General features: G+C 34.2%; 3 protein-coding genes and 1 long non-coding RNA gene across 6 annotated transcripts; 1 reads left to right on the forward strand and 3 right to left on the reverse strand.

The window, feature by feature from the left end:
• Nucleotides 1-7,962: 7,962 nt before the first annotated feature.
• LOC109585749 (uncharacterized) lies at nucleotides 7,963-8,515 on the reverse strand. Its single transcript, XR_002186635.1, has 2 exons — nucleotides 8,136-8,515; nucleotides 7,963-8,083 (listed from the first exon to the last, which is right to left on the reverse strand). It is a non-coding gene; the product is annotated as an uncharacterized LOC109585749 (long non-coding RNA).
• Nucleotides 8,516-8,634: 119 nt separating this feature from the next.
• On the forward strand, nucleotides 8,635-16,364 carry LOC109585748 (uncharacterized). Of its 3 annotated transcripts, XM_020001873.1 has the most exons (21): nucleotides 8,635-8,721; nucleotides 8,774-9,052; nucleotides 9,844-10,104; nucleotides 10,151-10,183; nucleotides 10,236-10,812; nucleotides 10,871-11,077; nucleotides 11,135-11,335; nucleotides 11,409-11,465; nucleotides 11,522-11,584; nucleotides 11,628-11,705; nucleotides 12,884-13,111; nucleotides 13,176-13,235; nucleotides 13,285-13,353; nucleotides 13,401-13,445; nucleotides 13,703-13,886; nucleotides 14,330-14,829; nucleotides 14,886-15,034; nucleotides 15,090-15,242; nucleotides 15,481-15,667; nucleotides 15,713-16,078; nucleotides 16,128-16,364. In XM_020001873.1, the coding sequence occupies exons 4-21, from the start codon at nucleotides 10,181-10,183 to the stop codon at nucleotides 16,175-16,177; spliced, it is 3,177 nt and encodes a 1,058-aa protein (XP_019857432.1). In that variant the 5' UTR covers nucleotides 8,635-8,721; nucleotides 8,774-9,052; nucleotides 9,844-10,104; nucleotides 10,151-10,180; the 3' UTR covers nucleotides 16,178-16,364. The 3 variants fall into 3 exon arrangements, with proteins under 3 accessions (XP_019857432.1, XP_019857433.1, XP_019857434.1); XM_020001874.1 differs by lacking the exons at nucleotides 8,635-8,721; nucleotides 8,774-9,052; nucleotides 9,844-10,104; nucleotides 10,151-10,183 and having other exon boundaries at nucleotides 10,214-10,812; XM_020001875.1 differs by lacking the exons at nucleotides 8,635-8,721; nucleotides 8,774-9,052; nucleotides 9,844-10,104; nucleotides 10,151-10,183; nucleotides 10,236-10,812 and having other exon boundaries at nucleotides 10,995-11,085.
• Nucleotides 16,365-16,827: 463 nt separating this feature from the next.
• On the reverse strand, nucleotides 16,828-19,552 carry LOC100635203 (glutathionyl-hydroquinone reductase YqjG-like). Its single transcript, XM_003389636.3, has 4 exons — nucleotides 19,014-19,552; nucleotides 17,787-17,997; nucleotides 17,347-17,463; nucleotides 16,828-17,093 (listed from the first exon to the last, which is right to left on the reverse strand). Exons 1-4 carry the CDS (start codon nucleotides 19,526-19,528, stop codon nucleotides 17,001-17,003), a joined length of 936 nt encoding a protein of 311 aa, XP_003389684.1. The 5' UTR covers nucleotides 19,529-19,552; the 3' UTR covers nucleotides 16,828-17,000.
• Nucleotides 19,553-20,347: 795 nt separating this feature from the next.
• On the reverse strand, nucleotides 20,348-24,405 carry LOC109585750 (uncharacterized). Its single transcript, XM_020001877.1, has 9 exons — nucleotides 23,546-24,405; nucleotides 22,840-23,501; nucleotides 22,697-22,784; nucleotides 22,593-22,643; nucleotides 22,321-22,344; nucleotides 22,099-22,209; nucleotides 21,946-22,053; nucleotides 21,484-21,885; nucleotides 20,348-21,251 (listed from the first exon to the last, which is right to left on the reverse strand). Exons 2-9 carry the CDS (start codon nucleotides 23,464-23,466, stop codon nucleotides 20,629-20,631), a joined length of 2,034 nt encoding a protein of 677 aa, XP_019857436.1. The 5' UTR covers nucleotides 23,467-23,501; nucleotides 23,546-24,405; the 3' UTR covers nucleotides 20,348-20,628.
• Between the last annotated feature and the right edge of the window lie 39 nt (nucleotides 24,406-24,444).

Here is a 24,444-nt window from a genome sequence, read left to right on the forward strand (position 1 = left end):
TTTAAGCCTGTTGCTCTCAATGTGGAAGGCTCAGTTCAAGTCCTGACCTAGGTGTTCTAAGTCATAATTTTTTGTGGTGTGACCACATCTGCATTTTGCTCAACATTACCTTTGGTAAGGCAGACTATCATTACGTTAGTGACATCTCAGCATTTATAATAATTGAATAAATTTAAATCATGCTAACAATAACCATTAAAATCTATAGGAAATCAATTCAATCTTTGCGTGTACATGTGTGTTACAATACTTACAAGAAATTCCATTATCTAACTCCTAATAATTCAATATTTCATGCATCAGTGTTCTGTGAAATCATTAAGTCATACTGGATACTGTTTGAGATGTGAAGCATTATATTGTCCCATGTTTTTCTTTCGGTTTTTCCAAACTTCTCTCGCCACAAATTAGTCCAAATAGCTATGTATCTGGTAGGAGTGACATCCTCTCATCCATTTTAACTTGACTTTAGTTCTATTCCAATGTGACTCAATATTTGTGTATGCTCACTGTCTTCTGTTACTTTAATATCTTCATCTTCAACCCCCTTCAAACTGCTGATTTTACATGGAGGTTGACTGATGTTTCTATTTGCATCTTTTGATTACTTTATAATGTCTTCCATAAATGTTGTAAACAACAATTGATTTTAACAAGATTGTTTATGATGCCACAAAACAACTTGGATTTCAACATAGTACTGATCAGAGTCCACTCTAAGCTATTGGAGGACCCATTCTGAACTTCCCACAGGCTGTGATGCTCCGCAAGCCAGGCAAGAGTGAGAGAATTTGCATGCCTCCTGGGATAGCCTGCATTCTCCTTTGTTAAAATGCCTGCAGGCTTCTTGAGTTCTGGCCTTTTTTGCAAGGCTATCTGCAGGTTGAGTAGAGCTCCCTGCTCTAGCCAGACCAGCCTGGAGAGCGCAGGAGCTCAGGACATGGTCTACCCCATTACAAAGTTGGCATGACACTTTGGCATTGCCACCAGAGAACACTGTGGAGGCAAGGAGGGAGGGGGAGAGCTCGTACTAGGGCAGTTGCGAGCCTGCAGCTCTCTGTTGTCTAAATAGTCAGTCATAAGACTACCAGCCCCTCCCTTCATGTCTTTGAGCTAGGTGGATTATTGTTTGGCCATAAGCAACGAGCTCCTTCGCTGTCCTGTCTGGGGTCATCTGTCCATCTGTCCATTCATTCAGTTATGTTCCTTCCATGCAAGCAGTCTTGTATGTATCTAAGTAAAAAACCCTTTAAAATGTTAGGTGTTTTTTATTGTCTTGTTCCTCACTGTTTTGTCTCTGTAGATCTGCAACATAAGCCATTTCAAATAGCCAATTCATAAATTTAGCTTTATGACAATGTTTGCTGTTTTCTGAATTAGTTGTTCTGCGGCAATCTAAACTTTAGGTGGTGTTTTGTTGACAACTTTTGGCATCTTAAGTGCTTCAATATATTCAATCCATAAATTGGAAGTATAAGCTGTTGCTGAGCTGTTTTTTATAAGTGTTTTAGATTTGCCTATTGCACTAAGACATTCTACTTTGAAGATAAAGGAATTTCAAGGCAAATAAAATTTTCTGGCAAATGACCTTAAAAAAACAAGAAGTTTAGTAAAATTGATTTTTAAAAGGCAATTTTTGAAGTAATTAAAATTGGCAATCATTTATTCATCTGTCCATCTATCCATTTAGCTAGCTAATAATAGTAGCCCTGTATGTATGTATCTATGCAAGAAACCCTCAACAGTACAGTAATGAAACTCAGTTCTTCATGTATTTTTGATAACACAATCTCTTAATAAAGTTGGATACCATAAGCTAATGCACTTTAATAAATGAATCATTAATGGAATTTAGTGCTGTTAGCATGGGCGTAGGCAGACTAGGAAAGAAGGTCGAGCAAGGAGAAAATGGTGGGCGCGTGAAGCGTGCCAAAATTTTGGCCACACCCTTTTTTCCGCCCGAAATATGGAGATTTCTCACTATCTAACATGCATCATGCATGCAATTATTATTGTTTTATCGTAATCAGGTAGAAGAAATTTTTCGTGATATGGTGGCTTTGAAAAAGCTAGTTAACAAAAAATAAGGGGGAAAATCGACTCTGAGGATGTGGAAAATGATCACTGGAGTTCTTGTGAGAGACAGCACACTTGATGACTACCTTGTTTAAGCAGTCTCAGAGCTTGGAAGACAAATCTCTTTCTATATGTAAATGATATAGGTGCAAACAGTATGGAAGATTGACGTTTGCCAGCCATTTCAATAATTAACTTGGGCGTCACTAATATTTAACTTGATATCATAATTCATAACTTAAATAAAATGGCTGCTGCTAGAGCTCTGGCTCTCTCAGTTTCTTCCTCACTCCTCAGGCTAAGTGACACTCACAGACTGACAGTATAGTTCCAGTGTCCAATTACACCTGTGTAATGATAGTCTGACAGTCTTACACACAGTGACACACTCAGTCTTGTCTTGCCCAACCACCTTGCCCAAGCTTCTGCCCTTGCCCACAGGTCAGCTCACAGAGTCAGGTCGGGCATTGCCCCTATATGCCCGACCCTGCCTACGCCTATGGCTGTTAGGCCTAAGTTTTATATCTCAATTCCTTTAAAACACTTCTGAAAAATGGCAGCATTCATGTCCAAAGCATTTTAGGACTATCTTTCTAGAGACTTATTACTTTTGCAACTGCATTGTATGCAGTGATGCATCATCCTACAATTACCGGTATTCGCAATTTACCTTGTCAGTGACTTAAGTTTGATCTAGTTTAAGATTCCTTTGATTTTACAGAAGACCTTTTACTGTACTCCCAAGGTATGGCAAATTACTATATCGTAATGGTATATGTCCTTTGACTTTCTGTCCTTTTTAAAAACCACTTCAACTTGTACCACGTGACAATGGTTCACAGGTCACTGTTAGAAATATCTAGATGCTTTTCTTTTGAGCTTGTCAGTTCTATTTGTTGACAGGCAAAGTGCCTCTGGTTAATTTTGCTGCAATAATTTTTCACTGTCTTCTGTTATATTAATATCTTTCTCTTCAACCTCCTTCAAACTGCAGATTTTACTTGATTGATGCATGTTTTGATTACTTGGAATGTCTTCAATAAATTGAGTAAAAAACAATTGATAACATGATCCTTTCTGATGCCATGGAACAACTTATCCATCTGTACATTTAGCCAATTATTATTCGTTCAATGTGCAGGCCTCTATGATTTTATGCAAGGAATCCTCAAAAGTGTGAAGAGTTTCTTACTGTTTTGTTTTTATCAATGTGCAATATGAGGCATTTTAAAAAGCCTATTTTTGCCAATTATTATTTCATGCCATTCTCAACAATAATAGATTAACAATTTTAGCCTTTTCTAGTCTTGTAAAAATACAAATGCATTGCAACTGATGATTGCTATGATAGCTTACTTATATCTTCATGAAACTTGCAATAGACTGCCATTCGGCCACAATGTTTTACTGTGTACAGATCAATTAATAGCAAGTTGTTGAGCAAGTGATATAAATCTTGTGTTACCATACAGTACGTCTCTTTTTACTTGAGGAACAAATACCCTATTGAAAAAGGTTTCCTTGAATGTATAGTACAAAATGTTTGTTTATGTTGGTTGTTGACTTTGGAGTACAAGCTGTGTCTGCAAAGGGCAGCACATAATGTATAGTGACTCTAAAGCCTCATGTTATGATTATTCTTTATTGTTATCCAAGCTTTGTAAAGCTGAATCAATTTACATCTTTTCCTGTTTCAAAGCTCTTTAATTGGCCAAGAGTTAAGTGTGTTGTGTGTGACGGCAAATTGAATATAAGATTGTTTTCCCTTTGCTGCCATTCTGATTGTTTTCGTACAGTAGTGGCTAGAATGCCCTTCTATAAGCGACATGAGTGGCCAAACAAGAGGCACGTATTATTTGTTTAATCATGTATTTAAAAACTCACACTCCATCAATGTTTTGTAACTCAGGGACTGATAAATCTTTAAAAGTAGAGAGAAATACAAAACTTGGAAAGTGTCTATTTAATCCCTCCAATTTTGCAGTATAAAGTAGCCACACAAAACAAATCAGATATTACCGGCATCAATTACCTAATTAAGTTTACCACCATTGAAAGGCTGAATTTAATTTTTTATCCTCAGTTGTCAGTCCAACCTTTATTGTTCAGTCCATTATTTGTTCAAGGTTTTTCCCATTGGACATCTTGCCTTGCTGTCAAATGTTACCATTTTCTGAGATGCAGTTGCCAGAAGTACTGACATAGGCAACAATTGAGATTTATCACCTGACATAATTCTGAATTAATTTTTGTACCACCCTTGTGAATAGTTTTTGGAAATATTTTTATTGTCTGAGGCTAACACAATAGTGAAATGAGAATTAAGAGAGTAATAATGAAAAAATGAAAAAATAAATATGTTTGATAGAATTATTTAGGATAGAGTGAAGTGAGCATCGGAGATGGCTCTACAGAAAGTCATTCAAATCAAACAATTTTATTTTAGAGCTGGACCCATGTAAGCATTTTATTGCTGACTTGAATATTACAAATGAATACCGCCATTAAATTAAATTGATGGTAGCGCTATAAGGTCTCTGGAATTTCTCCTAATGTAACATTGCAAGGCACTTAATAAACAGTGTCACTAATGTCTTTCCTTGGAAAGTTTTTTCCAAATCAGTCATAAACCCTTGAGGAACAACCTCTATGTTGTAATTCCATTTACATAAAAGGAAAAATAACAAGCAGTGTATCTAGCTAATTCATTAATTGACACTGGTGGACTCAGCATAAGACTTCATTACAGATATTAAATCCATCTAGGTGACAATCAACACATAACTATTTATGCTGCATTATAAACCTGAGTTTATAGTGTTGATACAGGACCAAATTCCCAAGAAGTGGAGAAGATCAACGGTGAAAACATCCATGCTCTACCTTTCTAATTCTCTGCTCATACTTTCTTTTCTTGAAGGACTCGTATGGCATTATTCATATAGATTGCCTAAGAGATTTGGACTGATAGTATTGAAGTCAATACTGACATCAAAAAATCCTTTGATACCTATTACCCAAAAGAACTTTTAACAGAATGTCTTAACGAGCCCCGGAGATACCTTCTCTACAGTGTCGGCAAATAAAATTATGCTTCTTCCCTGTGTACTAGTGGTTGCTCCTTTATAGGCTAAGCTACCCAAAGCTGTATAGCCAGCGGTTAAAAATACATTTTATTGTCTTCACTATGTTTACCCGACTGTCCAGACCTATCATCAGTGCATGCTGTTCAAAGTAATGGTGTGTGTGCATTGTAAAACTACAAATTATGGACTCTATGTTCACTAGTGGTAATTGTGATTGATCTCTAAACAGTCAGACAGTTTGTTCTTTAATCTTTAAACAGTCTGATAATGACATAATGCATGTGTATGCATTATAAAAGTATAAATTTATGTACTATTATGTTCACTCATGGTAATAATGATGTTTAGATCAAAGCTGGAGAGATTCCCCTGATAAGGGTTACAAAAAGGTTTTCTACAACATCCAGCAGACATCCTATAGCAGCAATTAAGCTCACAAATCCCAAACATCATACATGTCACACATATAAGAATTAACTATGCATTAATTAATGATACATAATACTGTACTGAGTCTACATGTATGTGATAGTACATGAGAGAAATAGTGACTATATATATATATATATATAAAGTCTATGAGTCTCTTTGGTCTTTGTTCCCTCCTTTATTTCCCATGCCTCCTTTCACAGTGCAAAAGTGTGGGTGTTTGCCTCCACACTCCATAAATGGTGCCAGAACTGGCAGTTCCCTCTCCTGTCACACATTTTCTTTTTGTTGAACTGAAAGCAATAGCTGCAATTTGTCACAGGCCCGGCCCCTCATGCTGTCGTAACCTTTTCTTGGCACTGGGCTCTCCTTGCTTCAGGCACTCGCATGTTTGGCCAATGGCCAAATTTTGCCAAAAATGAAAAGGAGGAAATTCTTCACTTTTATGCATACTTGTACTTATGTTGTGCAGAAAGTTTCAGCTGATCCTTATCAACTTTTGGATTTTGACATAAATTTTAAGTTTTAAAAAAGTTGGGTCAAAGTCCCTGTACTATTTATTATGGTACAGGGCGATTAGCCAAATTTTGCGAAAATGAAAAAGAAAACAATTCTCCTTTTTGTAATTTTTCTGGATACATATACTTGTTCTTATGTTGTGTAGAAAGGTCAGGTTCATTGCAATAAAAATTGGATTTATTATGAATTTTTAAAATTGTTCCAAAATTGGACAACAGTTTTGTGGATATTTTGTCAAATGTAGCATTAAGAAAATCCTCCATTTTTTAGTACATAAAGCTAATGTACCGTATAGCGGGTAATTTTGGAGGGACTAAAATTTGGTGATTTGCTAAATTTTGGTGATTGGTGGATTTTTAATTTGGTGAATTTGTGGACTAGCCACGTGGTGTATAATGGCTCAAAATGGTGGATTTTTAATTTGGCGAATGGCTATCAAAACGCCAAATTCGCCAAATTTAATCTCCAAACGTTCCCACTATACAATATTCTTTTCTCTCATTCTTCCCCTCATAGATAATGAATTCATTACTGATGAGTATTTGAGGGGGTACATGGTTTCCTGGTGATGTTGCTGTTGATGTCTGTTTTATTTGAATTAACTGACGATAAGTCATTATACCTAGCACCTAATGAACCATACACACATACATCGATCAAGGTATTTAATAACAATGTAATGGTAAATTAATTATAATTGTCTATTATGTAATTTTTGAGTGCTTAATTTTGACTAACTGTCAAATGCCATATCAAACCATTTTCAGTGATTTGCAGTATGTACATGCTCAAATACAAATACTATATACCGTAATTTGCCAATTTTTTACAATTTTGCAAATTCTGGATTCTGGAACAGAATTGCCCACTGTCATAATACTGTCCTCCCTCTACTTTTTTATTCTTCTGTCCCACTTTATCTTTTTCCCTTCTTTCTCTCTCTCTTCTCCCCTTACAGATGTCATAGAGTGTAGGTTTTGTGGTGATAATGTAATTAAAGCTGGCCTTACTCCAAAGTTGAATAATATAAAATGCTTTAAATAACATATTGAAAGAGACCTCCTTGTCAATTTGTGCTAATCCAATATCAGATGGTGATGCTTATATCACTGATTTTGATATTGATGCTGATTTATGTGTCAATGAAAACTACATTAAAGCGGAGGCTTTAACAACTGCTGACAGGTCAAGCTATGTCAAAATAATAACAAAACAATATTATCATCATCATCATTGCCTTTCATTACCACTAATATTAGGAGGAAAGACACTTGACCCTGTCTATTATTTTTTAAAATACTCTAATCCAGTTATTGGTACCAAGATGATGTTGACCAATGCACCAGTGAAGACAATAGGAAGGAGAACTTGATTAGTAGCAGGGCCTATTGAAGATGAAGGGTTGGTTGCTGATAGGGAAAAAAGAAGATTGTGTCGGTTAAGAATGAAATGAAGTATAACTGTATGTATGGTACTGATCCAGGTTTATGTTTGGACACTATAGATCTGTATGAAGAAGAAATTTTCTTGTTTCTATAATAGGCTACTTAATTGTGTTAAGTACAGGTATGAGATTAACTAATTTTTTGTCATGTATATTATGTATGAAGTTGTGACTGAATGGCAACAACTGAACAAAGAGCAGCTTACTTTTATTATCTTCTCTTTTCTTAGTCGCCAATTTGTATTTGTAATTATACTAAAATTTGTTATTTTTCATTTATTTATAATGGATCAACTCAGTTCCTGATATCAGACTATTATAGCCCATAATTTTTTTAAAAATTGCCAAATTTTTAATACTCTTTTATACTTATATTATGTATAAACTCTGAGCTAGCCATTTCTCACATTTTTGAATTACGACCATAATTGTTAAAATCAAAATGTTTGAAAAATACTTCATACTAGATATAGACTACATGTATAGCTCATGCCAGCAGTACATTAAAATTATACTTGGCAGCAGTTATCTAATAGTAAAGTACCAGTAAATGCAAGTACAAGTTTGCAATTGTTGTTTACCTGTTGGAGAAACCATCAAACTGTATTTTGATAAAGAGAGAGAGTCAAAAGCGAGCGGTCAAAAGGAATTAAGGAGGAGAAAAGCATAAAAAGACTGAGCTGTTTGCGGTTTAGATGCCTTCTCTTCTGAAGCTCTGATGTTACTGCCTGACTTGCTGTCTATTACAGCTTTGAATGAGTAAGCTAAGGAATGGTGGCCATTATTATAGCTGGTTTACTGGAGGCAGCTTGACACTTGCTATCCATTGAAAACATGACATCTTCTACTCATTGTACTCAAAATATTTTTCACTAAATTGTAAAAAGTTACGTTATCCCTGATTGAAGTGAGTAAAATGTGTACTGGAACTGTTATTGAATTATAATTATTCATGGATCAATGACACTAAGCTATGAGAAGTGTTTGTAGACTATAATGTAATTAGCCATATTTCATCACGTGGGACTATAGCTCTAGTGTGATCACGATCACATGATCACAAATGCGGTTGATTATTTTTTGTTTATGAACCCGGCCATTACCGTCTCATGGCTAAAGTCCAAATAGCACCAGACCGTACAGTCTATACAGACAGTCAGTTGCAAAGTACATCTATTAATCTGTTTTAGTCCTACATTAACTGTGAAATTATTTTTAGTTTATGACCTTGCTGAGGTACTTGATTTGCTCAAGAGACATAGTTATTCCGGAGTTAGTTTTTATAATCTTGGCCTTCGTCTTGGTCTGTCTCCTGTTACACTGAATGTTATTACAATCAATAATAAAGAAAATATTGATGGTTGCCTGCAGGAGTGTCTTAAAGCTTGGTTGAGAGTTGATGATATAGTGAAGAAAGATGGTCGTACAATCTCTTCATTGGTAATAGCTTTGAGAAATATAGGAGAGAATACAGTAGCTGATGGAATAGATGCAGAGAGTGAGTTTTATTAATAGAAATGAGCAAACTCATTTTCAGAGGTGTAGCCGCATAGATATGATTATGATAGGGGGCCTGGAAATATTTGTGATGGCTGGTTTAATTATAATAGAGGATATGCGTGCTAAGTATATTCATAGCTTTTAAGTACCGTATATCCAACCCACACAGTAAATTGGTTGCCATGTTGGACATCAAGTTCATTAAGATTTCAATGGGGAAAACACATTTTCTTGCCTTGCTACCTTCTTGAGGCCTTTTTTGGAAGCTTAGAAAGCATCCTGAGGATCTAATGGGGTCTAGTAGTCACCTGAAAGATTGCTATCAAGAAATACAAAGCGGTTTCCTGGTACCAAGCATTTTTCTATCATTTCTCCATTGCTGCCAATGGAAAGTTGACATCCAACGAACTAATTTTTTTCTTGAAAGTTATTACGGTATGCAATGAATACATTTATTTTGCAATGAATATACTTAGCATGCATATCCTCTATTATTAGGCAGTATCATGCAGGGTTTTGCTAGACCATTTTCTGGTGTTGCAAGCAGAGATGCATCATGCACCACCAAAACACTTTATTGAAATTTTTGTGTGTACCACCCATTATATATTTAATGTATGCCACTCACTGACTTAACAATTATTATTATTATTGCTAATTTTAATAAAAATCATTTGCCACGAGTTGCACCACCTCTAAAAAAATCCTATGGATATAGTATGTATTCATTAATTTAATTGGGACCACTCCTCAGTTGTACTACTGCTCATTTGATTTATTTATTTCTAGAACATCCTGCTTGTAAAATTCTTGCTCAACATATCTCAAACCAGTCTCTTATAGATGCATTACCTCAGTTGGTTATATTTTTGTGTGTAACAAATCTTATAAAAGAGATGATTCTCCCAGCCAAAGAACAAGGGAAAGCACTACTTATTCAAATACAAGAAGCTGTTTGTATTGATCATCAAAAGCTTCAAGTATTTGCTGAAATTTTATGTAAAATCACAACCACTGTGAAAATTGGAAATACTATTATGAAACAATACAGTAAGTTGATCTATTATAACATTGACCTGTTGTTATTGTTTTATAGGGGAAGCTTATTTCATTGGTGACAATAAGAATGGTAAGAATTAATTTATCTGTAAACTTAAGGGTTGAAGATTTTTCTTCCTAAGAGCATGACTTCAGCATTTAAATTGATGCGATTGAAATTGGGGCAAACATTCTTCAATGTGGGATCAATCATGATGAGCAACCCTCACTCTCCATCCCTTGATAATATCAAGCATGTATTGAGTGCATATGATGAAACAATAAGGACACAAGTAGCTCAGTGTCAAAATATCCGTGATGTTTTAGAATTAATTTTTGAGAGTTGTCCACTTGATGACATGAGCATGCTGGTTTATTTTGTTGATACATTTAATATAGATGAGGCTAAGCCAGTTATTGAGGAATATAAGAATGCAATTGAAGAGTTTCGGAAAAGACAACTCAGCCAGTTTTTGAAAGAACAGTTTTTGAATGCTTCACCACTCGAGTGTGAAACGATTACCATTGTTGTTGTTGAAGATGCTACTGAATCCATAATTCTTGATGTTGCAAAACTGTCATCAGCTATATTTGAAGATTTCGCATTGCAACATCTCAGATTTAATGTCATTAGAGATGGCATCGATACCACCAATACTGTTGATAAGACTTCACAAACTAGAGATAAAAATGATGCCATACTTACTGCTAAACTATCAGGTAATTCATTTTTTAACAACATGCATTGTTTTATTGAGTATATATATATGAACGAAAGAATCAGTGAATCAATCTTTCCAGGAGGAAGGTGAGAGCAATAAAAAACAATGGGATCAAGAAAAAGAATATTATGAAACAGAGAAGCAATTTTATAAGCAGGTTATAAAGAAATGTGAAGAAGAAATAGCGGCACTTACTCAACAACATGAAGAAGTCACCAGTCTCTTAGAGCAGACTCAGATCAAAGCAGATGAATTACAATTAGGTTATATGGTGTGATTAACAGTCATTGATTGATATTTTAACTATTTTTGTATTATAGAATATGTATTTACTCAAGATTACATTAATAAACTTGAGAAAGAGGTGCTAGAATTTTCTAGTTTGATGAAACAGAAAGCTGTATTAGAGAAAGCAGAATTACAAACAAAGATTGATTCTCTTCAACAAAAATTAGAGCTATACCTAGTCCAAGATAACAAGGATGTATCAGTTCAGTGTGATTACTCTGTCCCTCAGTCAGGTATGTGTGTATATGCATTACATGTACATGTATATAGTCATGTTTTAATATTGGAGTTGTATACCTTTTTTAGAATTACAGAGTGAACCACAAATAAAAACGCTTGAAAGTGAAAATGAAACATTTCAAAGTACATGCTTATTAATTTTATTAATAATTAATCATTTTATAATTTAATTATTATAGAACAAAGGAATGCATTGTTACATGAGAATGAAAAGTTAAAGTCTTTACTTAAAGTGAAAAATGGTAATTGTTTTCAATTACTGCAGCATCTATTTGTAATTGATAGCATTACTGCAGCTAAAAGATACGTCTGAGATATTGCAAGAAAAGGAGAATGTACATGCATGTACTTTTATCAAGAAAGGTTAGTTCAGCAACTCCATATCAACTGCATGTCTGTTTTGATAAACTGTTGTTATTGTGTTATAGAATAGAGCTGGGCAATAGTTTCGAATATATTCACTATCGCGATAGTATAGAAGCTATTGTGATGTGATAGTAGTGTTTAAGCTATCGTGATAGTGGATCTAGCAGCCAGTCTAGGCATGCTCTGTGCTATAACCACATTTTTAGCCATTAAGTGTTATAGTCATGGCAATGGTAGCAATTTAAGAGTGATATTTGGTAGAGCTTTATACAAGGGTTCAGTGAAGCAGGCCATGTTGTAAATAAACAATGATTATGCTTACTAATTAAACAACACATCAAGCAAGAATACGTACATAACAATATGCTACATTTATTGCATTGTTGTGTTGTATCATTTTAATTTTAAATTAATAAACTAAACACATAAAAGCTATTATATCGTGATAGTTTCACTATCGGGATAGTAATTGAGGCAAATATTGTGATAGTGATTTTATCACTATCGCCCAGCTCTATTATAGAACAATACTGATAATTTACTAATTTTAGGGTGTAGGTGTTTTACACTATGTATGCTTCATTGCTCATACTGATAAGCTGTACATGTGTGTAATAGCCCATGGAGCAATTTTAAAAATTCTTCAACCATCAAATTTTAATATGAGCCAGCTTAAAATTTCTACGCAACATTAGTACATGTATATGCATCAGAAAAAATTATAAAAGCTGGGTAATCTCTTTTTTCATTTTTGACAAAATACATGTATGGTCAAAAACTTTATACTATAGTACCGGATCTTTGGCCCAATGTTTGTGCAAATTTACAATTTGTGACAAATCCAATTTTAATCAGAACCAGTAAACTTTTTACACAACACAAGTACGTGTATATGTATCATTATATATAAATTGAAAATTATCTTTTACATTTTGGCGAAAAATTCTGTACTAATTTTGACAAAATTATTTGCTCGGTTTTTTGAACAACTTTGAAATTTTTTAAAATCCAATTTAATGAGTTTAAAATTTTTACACAACCTAAGTACATGTAAATGCATCAGAAAATTTTATGCAATTGGACAATTCCCTCCTAATGTTCGTAAAATTTCCTGTTACATCGTATGTGATGCTTCATGATGTTGTTGTTATTTAGTATTACTATTACATGTATAGATAAAATATCTAAATTATCAGTGATACTGGAGCCAGTTGAAGATGACTGGTATTATATTGGACAGTGTCTTGAAGTGAAGGAATCAGTGTTAACTGAAATCAAAGAGATGACACCAGTTGATTCAAGATTAACTTATGTATTGGAGAGCTGGTGTCATGAGGAAAAGAGGACAATAGAAGAACTGGAGGAACCATTGAGAGAAATGGGTAGAGATGATATATTGCAAGGTAACCTGCTACATACAGTATGTATACTAGTTGATTTTATTTGAGTGTATTCACTCTTCTGCAGCTTTGCGTGAATTCGCTAATGCGGAATTGACAGTGAATAATTCTGAAACTCATACTGATGGTATGCTTTTTGTGAAGCTGTGGATTAATTATTGTTTATCATTTTATAGCAAAAGGTTCAAATGAAATTGAGACTCGAACTGAAACTGAAGACAAAGAAATACAAGCAACACAATCAAGTATGCTTATTATTATTATCATCATCATCATTGTTGTTATGATAAAGCTCTTGACAAGGAAATGCAGTTTAATTATCTCGTACCATCACAAGGTTGGTATAATAGTTTTGTGGGTTAATTTTTGCAAATTTTGCATTTCAGGAAAATTGTAAAAAAATTAATAAATATGGCTATACGCAGGGCAACATTGTTGCTTGAAACTTTGTGGTTACTTTGATCTTGTTGCCTCAAGTTGACCACTGCTCAACTTGAGGCAGCAAAGATCAAAGTAACCACAAAGTTTCAAGCAACAATGTTGCTCCGTGTATGATAGCCTTTTATAATGTGCATGTATATCACTTTTCTACAGATAATTTGGAAGGTCTGAGTGAGTCCCAAATAGCAGGGAAGAAGTTGTTCTTAGTTCAAGGAGGCAAACCTCAACTGATGAACTGGGAGGAGTATGGACTGAGGATTAGTGTACCAGAAGATAGTCTATCAGCATCAGAGACTGTAGAAGTATCAGTACTAGCTCTTGTAGGAGGACACTTCAAGTACATATGTACAATTACTGTATACCATATATAGCGCAAAACTTTTGAGGGCTGTAAATTTTGCAGGTTATGTGATTCTTTGAAAACTTACAAAAATAATTTCTCAAAAAATCAAAAGTAATCATTATGGTACAAAATGGCAAAAGGCATAAGTTCACAAAGATTAAATCTGCTTAATAAATTTTTAGGCAAATTCATGATTTTACTTTAAAATTTTGCACTATATGAAAGTGGATTTTTTTGTTATGAAAAACAATCGTTAATTTTGTCTTTATGTGCCAAGTGACAAAAATTTTAAAGTATTATAATTGCTGTCTAACAATTAGAAGCATTAAAATAATGATTGAATATTTTGGATGAAATAACAAAAAATTTACCCAATGAAAATTTTCTGCTGTATAATCATACATGTATGTGTATTTTAATTATTAATTCCATTATAGGTTTCCTGATAATACTAGACTAGTCAGTGCAGTGTATGCAATATCAACCAGTCCACTCCTCAAGTCACTGAGGATAGAAATGCAACACTGTATTGATCTCAGTGATCCTTCTTTATGCAAGTATCTTAAATTTGCTGTTGCTCCAGTTCACACAGCTAGTCTTCCTTACCAGTTTTCTATAATTGAAGGAGGGGAGTTTCCACCATACAAGAGATATGGATATATTGAACGAAGCAAGTTTTGCCAGCTCGCTATTGTTGGAAATGAAGGAGAGAATAATGAGGAGGGTAATGAACAGGAAGATGGAGACTCTGATGAATCAGGGGATGAGGGAGGGAAAGAGAAGAAACAAGCTACAAGAAGAGAAGGAGAAGGAGCAGGAAAACAAGAAGAAGAACCAGGTGGAGTAGGAAGGAGTGAAAGACAGGAGGAAGGGAATAGTTTAAAAGAGCCATTGGCTTGTACTGAAGAATCAGAATTAAGCTCACAGTCTAAAACAAGTGAGTGCATGAATATTGAAATTAATAACAAATTTATTTCATACTTTCGTGTACAGTTGTATTTACTTGTTCGACATCATCTACTCCTGGTTCCACTGGTGTACCTGAAGCTACTGTATATGCTGGACAAGTGTTTTTCGAACAAGAAGAGAGCAGAGATTTGATGACATTTACAGCTGCTAGAGATTTGAATTCCTTGCGTCAGGTAGCTTTAATTTTTCTTCATCAATTTTCATTTTAAAATACTAAATTGTTTTTAGTTTATTAAAAAGGAGTATTCTCATCCAGAAATCGATCAAAGCATTACCTTTAAACTCAAATCACCAAAAAGACATATTAAATTAAAATTTGATGAGCAGCAGGCTAGACCTACAACTGGATGGCAAATTATACCACATTTGGTACCTTGTCAAGTAAATTATTTGGACATTAATTTTACTTTATACCTGGAAACTATTGAGAATCCACCAAAAATTATTTTGTGGACTTAATTTTTGCAAATCAAAAGCATTTTGTTATTTTGTACTGTATTACTTTAGATTTTTCACAGATTTTATTTTTGTGATTCTCAACAAAATTGTGAAACCAGAGTGGCCTTGAAAGTTTCCAGCTATACAGTGTTTTAATTTTTAGATGCTTTTATAATAATAGATCAGAGAACAAGAAATTCTTGGTTTCGGTGACATTAGTACTACAATCCCTCCATCATGCTTAGTATCAATATATGCTGAAAACAGTCCTGATACTGTACCTATACTGCGTTATTCTGTACCATTGGAAGGTGTACAGGAACCAATGGAAATCAATATTAACAGATCGTTAAGAATTAAATCATCAAGTATGACGAAAATAGAAATTTAATTAATTTAATACTTCTTAATAGGTCCCAGTCTTCCTGTATCAGCAGTTCCAGTAGTTGTTACTGATGATACTAATCTTGGATGGTGTGCACAAAATGCACTCAAGAAGCAGCATGACAAACTTAAAAGTCTTCTTTCAAGATCTGAGCCTATTTTTCGTGACATAGCTGGAGCTTGTAAAGCAGCTACAATAATTCATTTTACGGAATACGACAAGATATTTGATGACAAGACTGGCCAGTCATTATTAGAAAGAGCAGATCATTTTATTAACTGTATAATTTCAGTAGTTGATGTGTGTCCTGATCAGCTTGAGGTGTTTCTAAATATTGTAATGAACAAGGGAAACATTGCTTTTGTTAGGGTAGCTGAACTAATCACTCAGTGTTGTAAGTTACTTGAAATTATAATTGGTTTATTAAAAATTATTTTGTATAGTTAATAGCGAAGTTCCTGAGCATGCTTGCATAAAATTGGCCAAGCAATGAAGCTCCTAATTTTTGGAATTCTATTTTGATTTCTGTCCTTGTGTGCTCTCATTTTGTTTGTGACAGTTTTTGGCTAGTCTCACGTAGCTATGCGAGACTAGCTTTAGACTACATTTTATTCAGTATTATAATAATTGATTTTTTGTTTTAATTTTTTGTAACTTTGCATTATTTGACATACAATAAAGTCGCTGCATGCAGCCTTAGCACACTGTGTCAAGTAGATTATCAAGCCTCAAAACTAATCTTTGTTCCTTTTGGAAAGTGAAAGTGCATGGTTACATGACATGCTGTGTGAAACAGTCTGGATCAATGGATTCAATCAGTTGGGTGTGGTTGGAATGCTCAGGCCGTTGCTGAGAAGGAGAGAAAGTCTATGGCTAGAAGATGGCAACCATTAGTGTTACTATAGGTAAAATGATTTAACGTTGTGTGCTTCATTTATTCCATCTATTTTTTACATTACTTTCACAACAAATTGGTGTAACCATTTACTATTATTATTATAGTACATCACTTTACATACTAGGCCATTAGCATCCTAAATTTTAGATTATATAAAATGTATGGGTTTAAATCAAGAAATCAGTCAGACATCTTTCTGAATAGGCAACCAATCACAGCACATAATATTTAGTACATAAAAATACTATTGTGTGCAATTAAGTCTTGTTGTTTTGTAAAAGTTGTAAATCTGTATTATTATACTGATGGCAAAACCACATAAATGCACACAAAACCTATCCAAATATAATGACTGACATCAAAAATACAAATCAAGAATAAAAACGATTATTATTACTAATACTGTTACTAGCATCAGTTAAAACTTCTTATCACGTCCATGAGGTATGGAATAATTAATCTCTGGTCCAATAGACACAATTCCATGAGGATTAATATGTAAATGACTCTCCTATATATATTTATATGCATAAGAATTAATAAGACATTGCTATTACATAATGTACATGGCACACGTAATAGTACATTATAGCCAGAAAATTTTGAGGACAAACGTACAGTTTTTCATCATTGCAAACCTGAAATCTAACATGTCTATATATACTTACAACAAAGGATAAAATGAATTTTTGCCCCACTTTAACAGTGTAGTCCCTGAAATTTCTAGCTAGACAGCAGTTCCACGTATATACATGTACATGTACCTGATAGTGATGGTTTATATGGTAGTGATTGGTTGTACTACCAAATCCAGGAGTGTTATACAAGTCCCTCAAGTAGCCCCAAATATTTGGATAATCAACAATCCTCTTCTTATTACACTAGAAGAAAATAAATACAACTGAACTTAAAATTATGTTTATTAAAATGCCTGCATAGTATCATATAGGGCATAATGTTCGCGGGACGTAAATTTTGCAGATAACGTAAATTTGAGAAAATAATATCGGCGAATATCAATTTAATACGGTATCTGCAAGACACACATGGTAAGATTTGTGAAATTAAAATCCGCAAATTGGAATTTTAGTAGATTTTGCAAAATTTGCCTCCCGCGAACATTATGCCCTATACAGTATATTAAATTAGGTTGCTATGAAATTTGAAGAATGTGAGCATTGAGTAATGCATAATATCCCCTTACTTTGAAGTGTCCCACATAAACAGGATCAAACCTCACTAATGTGGTATAGAGTCTAACATCAGCTTCAGTTATACTAGCTCCAGTTAAGTAACGTTGTGTTGATAGGATACCCTCAATACGATCCAGTGACTCAAATACTTCCTTCACTGCTTTATCATAGGCATCTTGAGCTGTAGCAAACCCTGCCCTGTAGACTGCTGAGCTAAGTCCGCTGTAGAGAAATGGTATATGTAGTAATGATGTATACATACAGTTAATATGTAGTTAAAGGACTTCATGGTGAATAATAAATTATTGTATTATTTGTATAGCCAGTAGTTTTAGAGAAGGGAAAATTTTGGCAAATTTGGTGTTTTGATTGCCATTCGCCAAAATGGAAACCACCATTTTCAACTAATTTTGTGCATGGTACATGTAAATGGCTAACAGCCTCAAAATTAACTAAATTAAAACCTAAGAATCATCAGTGGCTCCAAAATTTAACAAGAAAGACTTGCAGAGAATTCTCCATTTTTATACTTTTTCCTGATACAATGTACATAACATGTACACATGTACTTATGCTGTGCCGAAAGCTTGAGTGGATCACTGTATTTCAATAAATAATGGATTTTCACCAATTTTTATAGCCACTCCGAAATCGGGTGAAAAATTCTACACTTTCTTCAGCCAAATTTCAAGGAAATTACTCAGACAGTAATTTCCATTTTTATACTATTTCCTGATACACATACATGTACATTTACTTATGTTGAATACAGAGTTTGATCTGATTCCAAACAAAATTAGATTTTTATGAATTTTAAAAGCTGCTCAAAAAGCTAGGTACTTGTCACTTTTGTCAGCTCATGAAGTATGGCATGGTTTTAGCTCACTTACAAATGTACACGTAGCATGCTTTGTGGGAAACTCAAATTGAGAGTGCTACCTGTATTATAGAGCCACTATAATATGAAAATCATGTATAACAGGTAAAGGCCTGGGGTTAAATTTTGGATTTTATTACTGTAGAATAACAAGCTCTGCCCCTTACCACACCCAGATTACATGGTGTACATGTACACAAGGCCTTCGCCCAAATAAAATTTTTATCAATGGTTTCACTAGTAAACAACATGCAAGAGTGTGTACATAGAAGTGACTTTAGCAAATGGATTTACAGGGTGAGTCCATGTAATAGGTACAGTGCATGGACAACAGTACACAATGTCTCAGATATGTTCTTACTATGCAATCCATTCATTGAGTTCATTGATGGTGTCTCTGAGATCAGTAGGATAGAGATCAAGAGCTTTAGCTTCAGGAGTAGCACAGAACTCATTAAACTCTGTATTTAGCATACGAATTATCTCAGCAGATTCATTATTAACAATAGTACCAGTCACCTTATCATAAAGAACTGGGACTGTGAACCGACCACTGTAATTAGGATCAACTTTGAAGTAAACCTCTCTTAAGAACGAGAATCCGTGAACAGAGTCAGATGTGGGTCCCTCCACGTTTGGATTAGGCCCAAACTTCCATCCTTCGTCACCTTTGACAATGTCCATCACATCAATTGAGATTACATGCTCAAGTCCTTTGATTCGGCGGGTCAGAAGTGTCCTGTGAGCGTAAGGGCAGGCGAATGAGACATAAAGGTGATATCTACCAGCCTCCGCTTTGAATCCTGAGCTACCATCAGCTGTAATCCAGTTCCTAAAGGCACCTACGTGTACCGTTGCTGCTGCCATCAAAGCCATTTTGTGTACATGGGCGTGGCTAATTTCTTCTTGCAAGGTCAGTAGATCTAGGTGATGACTGGAGAGTGGAGACTCGATTTGGAGATGAATACCAGAGAAAGTGTTCTAAGTGAAATGGTCAGCACTGTCAGAGGGTAGGCGAATAGAGATTGTCATTAAAATAGGTGCTGTAGTGATGAAAATGTCTCTATTGGGCTAGTAATAATTGATTATTCCGAACCGCATGCATGGACCTAATAAGATGTCAGTTTTAAATGATGCCAATAACGATAAACTAGTAGTATTAATTATGGTAATAATATTTACTAATAGTTTTGTAAATGATAATAATTAGTTCTAATTAAAAGTTATGTATATGCACTATAATATTGTCAAGAGTTTGATACGGTTACCCGCTAAAGGTATATATAAGTACACTAACTGATAACTTAATATCATGTACTGTTGACATAATATATATATATGAAAAAAATTTTAATTTCTGTACTGAAATCCTACCTTTTAAAGATTTTTATTAATACCTTGCAAATTACACTGGGGCATTGTCATGGTCACAACGGCCCGGTGTGATTTTGGAATTTCAGTTTTTGTAGCAGAATATTTATACCAGTATCAAAATGGAATGATACACTATTTCCTTGTATATTGGATTTTTGAAAGCACCAGTGACAAAACAGCCCATGTCAAACCCATTTTAGTTCATTTTGGAGTAGCACAATCTCAAATGTGCATGGCTGCAAAATTGTCTGTTTTGTTTGCTTAACCGTTAACAAAATAATCATAATAATTCTTACTAATATTTTAAGCTGTATATATAGGTATGGTATGGTAAACATTCTATAGAATGCCAATGTAAGATATTTATTATTAATAAGAACAATAAGAGTAATTTTAGACATAGGATAGGCGATAAAGAAAGGAAGAAACAAAGCACATACAATTGAGATAGAGTCCTTTAATACGACCAAGTGTTCAATAATTTTTGACAGCAAATGCTCTATACACTAATTAATAACAGGCTAAAAATACTGTATATAAAATAAATTAAAACTGTAAAAGAGAGTCACTTTTTAGTGTATTTCAGTTCACATGAAGAGTGGTTAGTCCACCCAGCATACTCTGCCTTGTATGAGGTGATAGTTAGGATAAGTGTTAATGCAAGCCTCTTTGTGTCGCTCGTCTAGCCAGAGTTTTGTGATACTTCTATTATTGGAAAGTGGCTGAAAAATGAGTAATATTGACTCAGTAGACAATGATGTCCTTCGTAGATCCAATTGATCTAGTGATGAGTTATTGAGGAGGAGGTGAGAAAGAGCCCGTCCACTAGTAGAAGTGATGAGCGGATTGTGATAAAGAACTAATGAGGTAAGTGTAGATTTGTGTTTAAGTGCTTGACAGATATTAGTTACTCCTCTATCACTAATGGAGTGGGACCTAATGACTAGTTCTTGCATTGTTTTATTATTAGTTAGGAGAATACACAAGTACTGGATACAATCATTAGTTAATGGAGTGTAGTGTATCTCAAGTTTCCTCAGGTTTAGTGTTTGCAGTTTAGTTGATGATAATAGTGACACTGTACTATTAGTAGATAAGGAGTAGAGGTCAATCCTCTTATAATTGATATTAAGATTACTAATCACTTCCCTACACTGAACTGGAGATGAATAGTGAAGGTATACCCTGTCATTGTGCCAGTCCACTCTCCGTCTTGAAAGGACTTCTGTAAAATTATAAACCAAAGGATTATACTTAATGTTGCATGTATGTAGATACTACTCATATTCACATCATGTTTACACACACAACTTATACAACAAGACTACTGCTAAGCAATTAAGTAACAAACAAAATTATTTACAATGGTAACAAGATTTTATTACATTGACCATCAATCATTATGCATTGACACACAAACACACATAGCATGGAATAATTCAAACGCACAAAATTACCTTCTAATTCATGTTGTTCCTTGTCTTCTCTTAGTGCAGATATCATGATAGGATCATCATTAATAGTCTCCAGGAAAAGAGAGGCTTTCTCATCATTACTAGATGAATCATTTCTTATCTTCTGTAGAATAGGAAGGGACACTTCTTCCACTGACAGTAAAAACTCTAACAATTGAAGTGACTCCAACATTGAGTAAACAAAACTACTAGGAATGTCTCCCTCATCACCAGACACCAAGGATCTTCCTTTCCACTTAAATCTATCAGGCTTTTCAAATATCTTCAGCTGCTCTCCCTCACTGAATGAAAGATGACCACTCCATATTCCATGATAGTCAATACGTGCTGTATAAATAGATTCTGCTGTTGGTGTATTCAGTGATTGTGTACACTGATCCTTCTCTATACAATATATCAATCAGGTAGTGCAGGTAGTGATTTAATTACTAATGTAACACATACTGTCAATATTTGCCTTTTGAATCATCAGCAGTTGTATACTAGTCATTGATATATTTTCTTGTAGCAACTCAATCTCTTTCTTATACTCCACTAACGCCTCTTTTCTTCCTGTGATGAGGTAGTATAGACAGATTATACCAATAGAGTCAGTACCTGCTTTCATTAGGAGAGAGCTTCGGAAATTCTGAGTCTCCAATTTTTTTGATGTGAATATTTTATTTATCAACTTCCCTCTAGTCAGTAGCTTCACTTTCAGTTTAGACTCTACAGTAATGAAACAATGAAAATTTTAATTTATAAGATAATTGTACTGATTGTTCAAAATGATCACCAACTGCACGTTACTTTAATACATGCTTTAAGTTAGTACTATACCTGGTAATGTCCTTTCAGTATACTCTAAAAAGTAAAAATTCATTAACAGAATATCTTCATTGATACCATACAAGATATTATTTATTGATGAGAGTAATATTTGGCAAATTTGCATCTAGAAAATTAAATGGCAAATTTTATATTGATGATTTTGTACGACATGCCCTTGAGCATGCTCAGAATGGCAGATTTTATATTGGCGATTTCTTTTTAGAACTACCAATTGCCAATATTTATTCTTCACCAATAAATCATCTTGTACTGTACTGTACCATGTCGTTTTCTGAAGGTATTCACTTGTTTATCTTGTTCAGATATTGATACTATACATTAGCATACGTAACATCAGTATTGAGTAATAGATCAATTCACACACCTTCTTTGTAATCAAGTGAAGTCCTCAGTTCTTGTTCCTCTCCATCAGCTAGTTTAATCTCCTCTGCAAGACACTCGTTATTCATTACCTATAATCAGTACATAATATTTGACAAGGTCTCATACAGTTACAGTATAATATACTTTGTATCTGTTCCTTTTATTATAGACAGTGTAGTGGCCAATGGTTAATCTAATTAAACTGAATTCCTTGATCAAGACAGTTAGGTTGTCTTGTGCTTCCAAGAGAAGAGCAGCTAGTAAATGATGTGGGGCATAACAGATGATAATGATGGAGTTCCCACGATGAATGGTTTGTATGGTAATCCTTCTGTTTAATTCTTTAAATGCTTCCTCTAAGAGATTACGTATGTCATTAAGTGAATGCTCCTCTGGTTCCCATCCCAGAGTAAGCTGAATTGTTTCAGAATTGTTGAAGCATTCAGGTTGATTCTGACTAAGGAAATCCTTCAATGATCTACAAACTGTCTTCACTTCTTTTTCATATTCTGATATCAAACGCTTTGCTCGACTGATTTTGAAACGTTTCACAATTGTTTTTATCACTGAGATATTGTTCACTCGGCATTTTTTGATTGCAATATTGATAATTGCTTCAAAACTATCAGCATCAGACAGCTCAGCACTCAATTCTGGGTAAAACCGTTGAAGAAGTGACTTCATTTCATCAATGGATGCTTTTGATTGAGATATCAATGGAACTAGCTCATCAATAAGAATAATAAAACTTCCTCTGATTTCATCGAACATAGACTGATGTGCTGCATTAAAAAAGAGCTCTCCAGCTAATAATAAATATTATTAGCAATCAAATTTAGACTAAGAATACCTGAAGCTGATACTTTTGTGTTAGCAGTCGGTAATTGATTGACTGTACCACTGGTAACTGGTCTAACTACAGTAGTCACTGCATTTTTACCTGCATATGTGTGCAATTCATTAGATATAAATTTATTTTAAAAAGTATATACCGTAAAAGATGAAATGTTGACGGGGATTTTATATTGGTGGATTGACGGATTTATATTAAAACACAAAATTAAAATTAGCAAGCAGTAATTTCATTTTTATACATGTGACCACGCCCACATTAATTTTAGTCAAACGCTACCTAACATGGCTTTACTATGTTTCCTTAAGCCAGTCTCTAAACCAGGTGATAAAAAACACAATTGTCCAGAAAAGGTACAATCTTTCTCTAATAATATGGTGTCCACATATACAATTCACAACATTGAAAGTTTCCATGCATTAATTAGCAAGTGTAGCCCTCACTTACATGTAAGTAAATTTATTTCCGCCTTAGGGTGGGGATATAATTTACTGTTAAGAAATCGCCAATATTAATTCTGCCAATAAACTAGCCATCACAAAACTGCCAAAAACTCCCGCCAACAAATCCTCTTATACAGTAGTATCAAACCAATGAAAATTCATATTCCTTAGGGTATTAATGAATTTTATGGAATTTTATCAACTTATAAAGAATTAAGCCCCACCTTTTAGAAGAGGCTGGAGACATACAACAGTCGTATGTCTATCATAGAGAGAAGCAGCTACATCTAGGCGTGTGTGCATAATGCAACATGCATATACAATAATAGGTACAAACTTTAAGTAGGACATTGAACTGAGCAACACAAGGTTAACAAGAACATAAAATATTTAAAAAAACAAGGTTAAGTAGGATTCCAAACGACCAACGAAAATACGAAATGAAAATCCTAC

The sequence above is a fragment of the Amphimedon queenslandica genome, unplaced genomic scaffold (assembly GCF_000090795.2).
Source record: "Amphimedon queenslandica unplaced genomic scaffold, v1.1 AMPQUscaffold_13015, whole genome shotgun sequence".
NCBI classification, from domain to species: Eukaryota; Metazoa; Porifera; class Demospongiae; order Haplosclerida; family Niphatidae; genus Amphimedon; species Amphimedon queenslandica.

Coding starts and splice junctions, on each gene's coding strand:
- LOC109585750 (XM_020001877.1), bottom strand. CDS start 23,466: ATGTTCGATGAAATCAGAGGAAGTTTTATTATTCTTATTGATGAGCTA. Junction 22,644..22,696: donor TTCACTTGATTACAAAGAAG/GTGTGTGAATTG, acceptor GCTAATGTATAG/TATCAATATCTGAACAAGAT. Junction 22,210..22,320: donor TACTGAAAGGACATTACCAG/GTATAGTACTAA, acceptor TCATTACTGTAG/AGTCTAAACTGAAAGTGAAG.
- LOC100635203 (XM_003389636.3), bottom strand. CDS start 19,528: ATGGCTTTGATGGCAGCAGCAACGGTACACGTAGGTGCCTTTAGGAAC. Junction 17,464..17,786: donor TTTATGTGGGACACTTCAAA/GTAAGGGGATAT, acceptor ATTTTCTTCTAG/TGTAATAAGAAGAGGATTGT. Junction 17,094..17,346: donor ATATAAACCATCACTATCAG/GTACATGTACAT, acceptor AAATATATATAG/GAGAGTCATTTACATATTAA.
- LOC109585748 (XM_020001873.1), top strand. Junction 10,813..10,870: donor ACTTACTGCTAAACTATCAG/GTAATTCATTTT, acceptor TATGAACGAAAG/AATCAGTGAATCAATCTTTC. Junction 15,668..15,712: donor GTTAAGAATTAAATCATCAA/GTATGACGAAAA, acceptor ACTTCTTAATAG/GTCCCAGTCTTCCTGTATCA.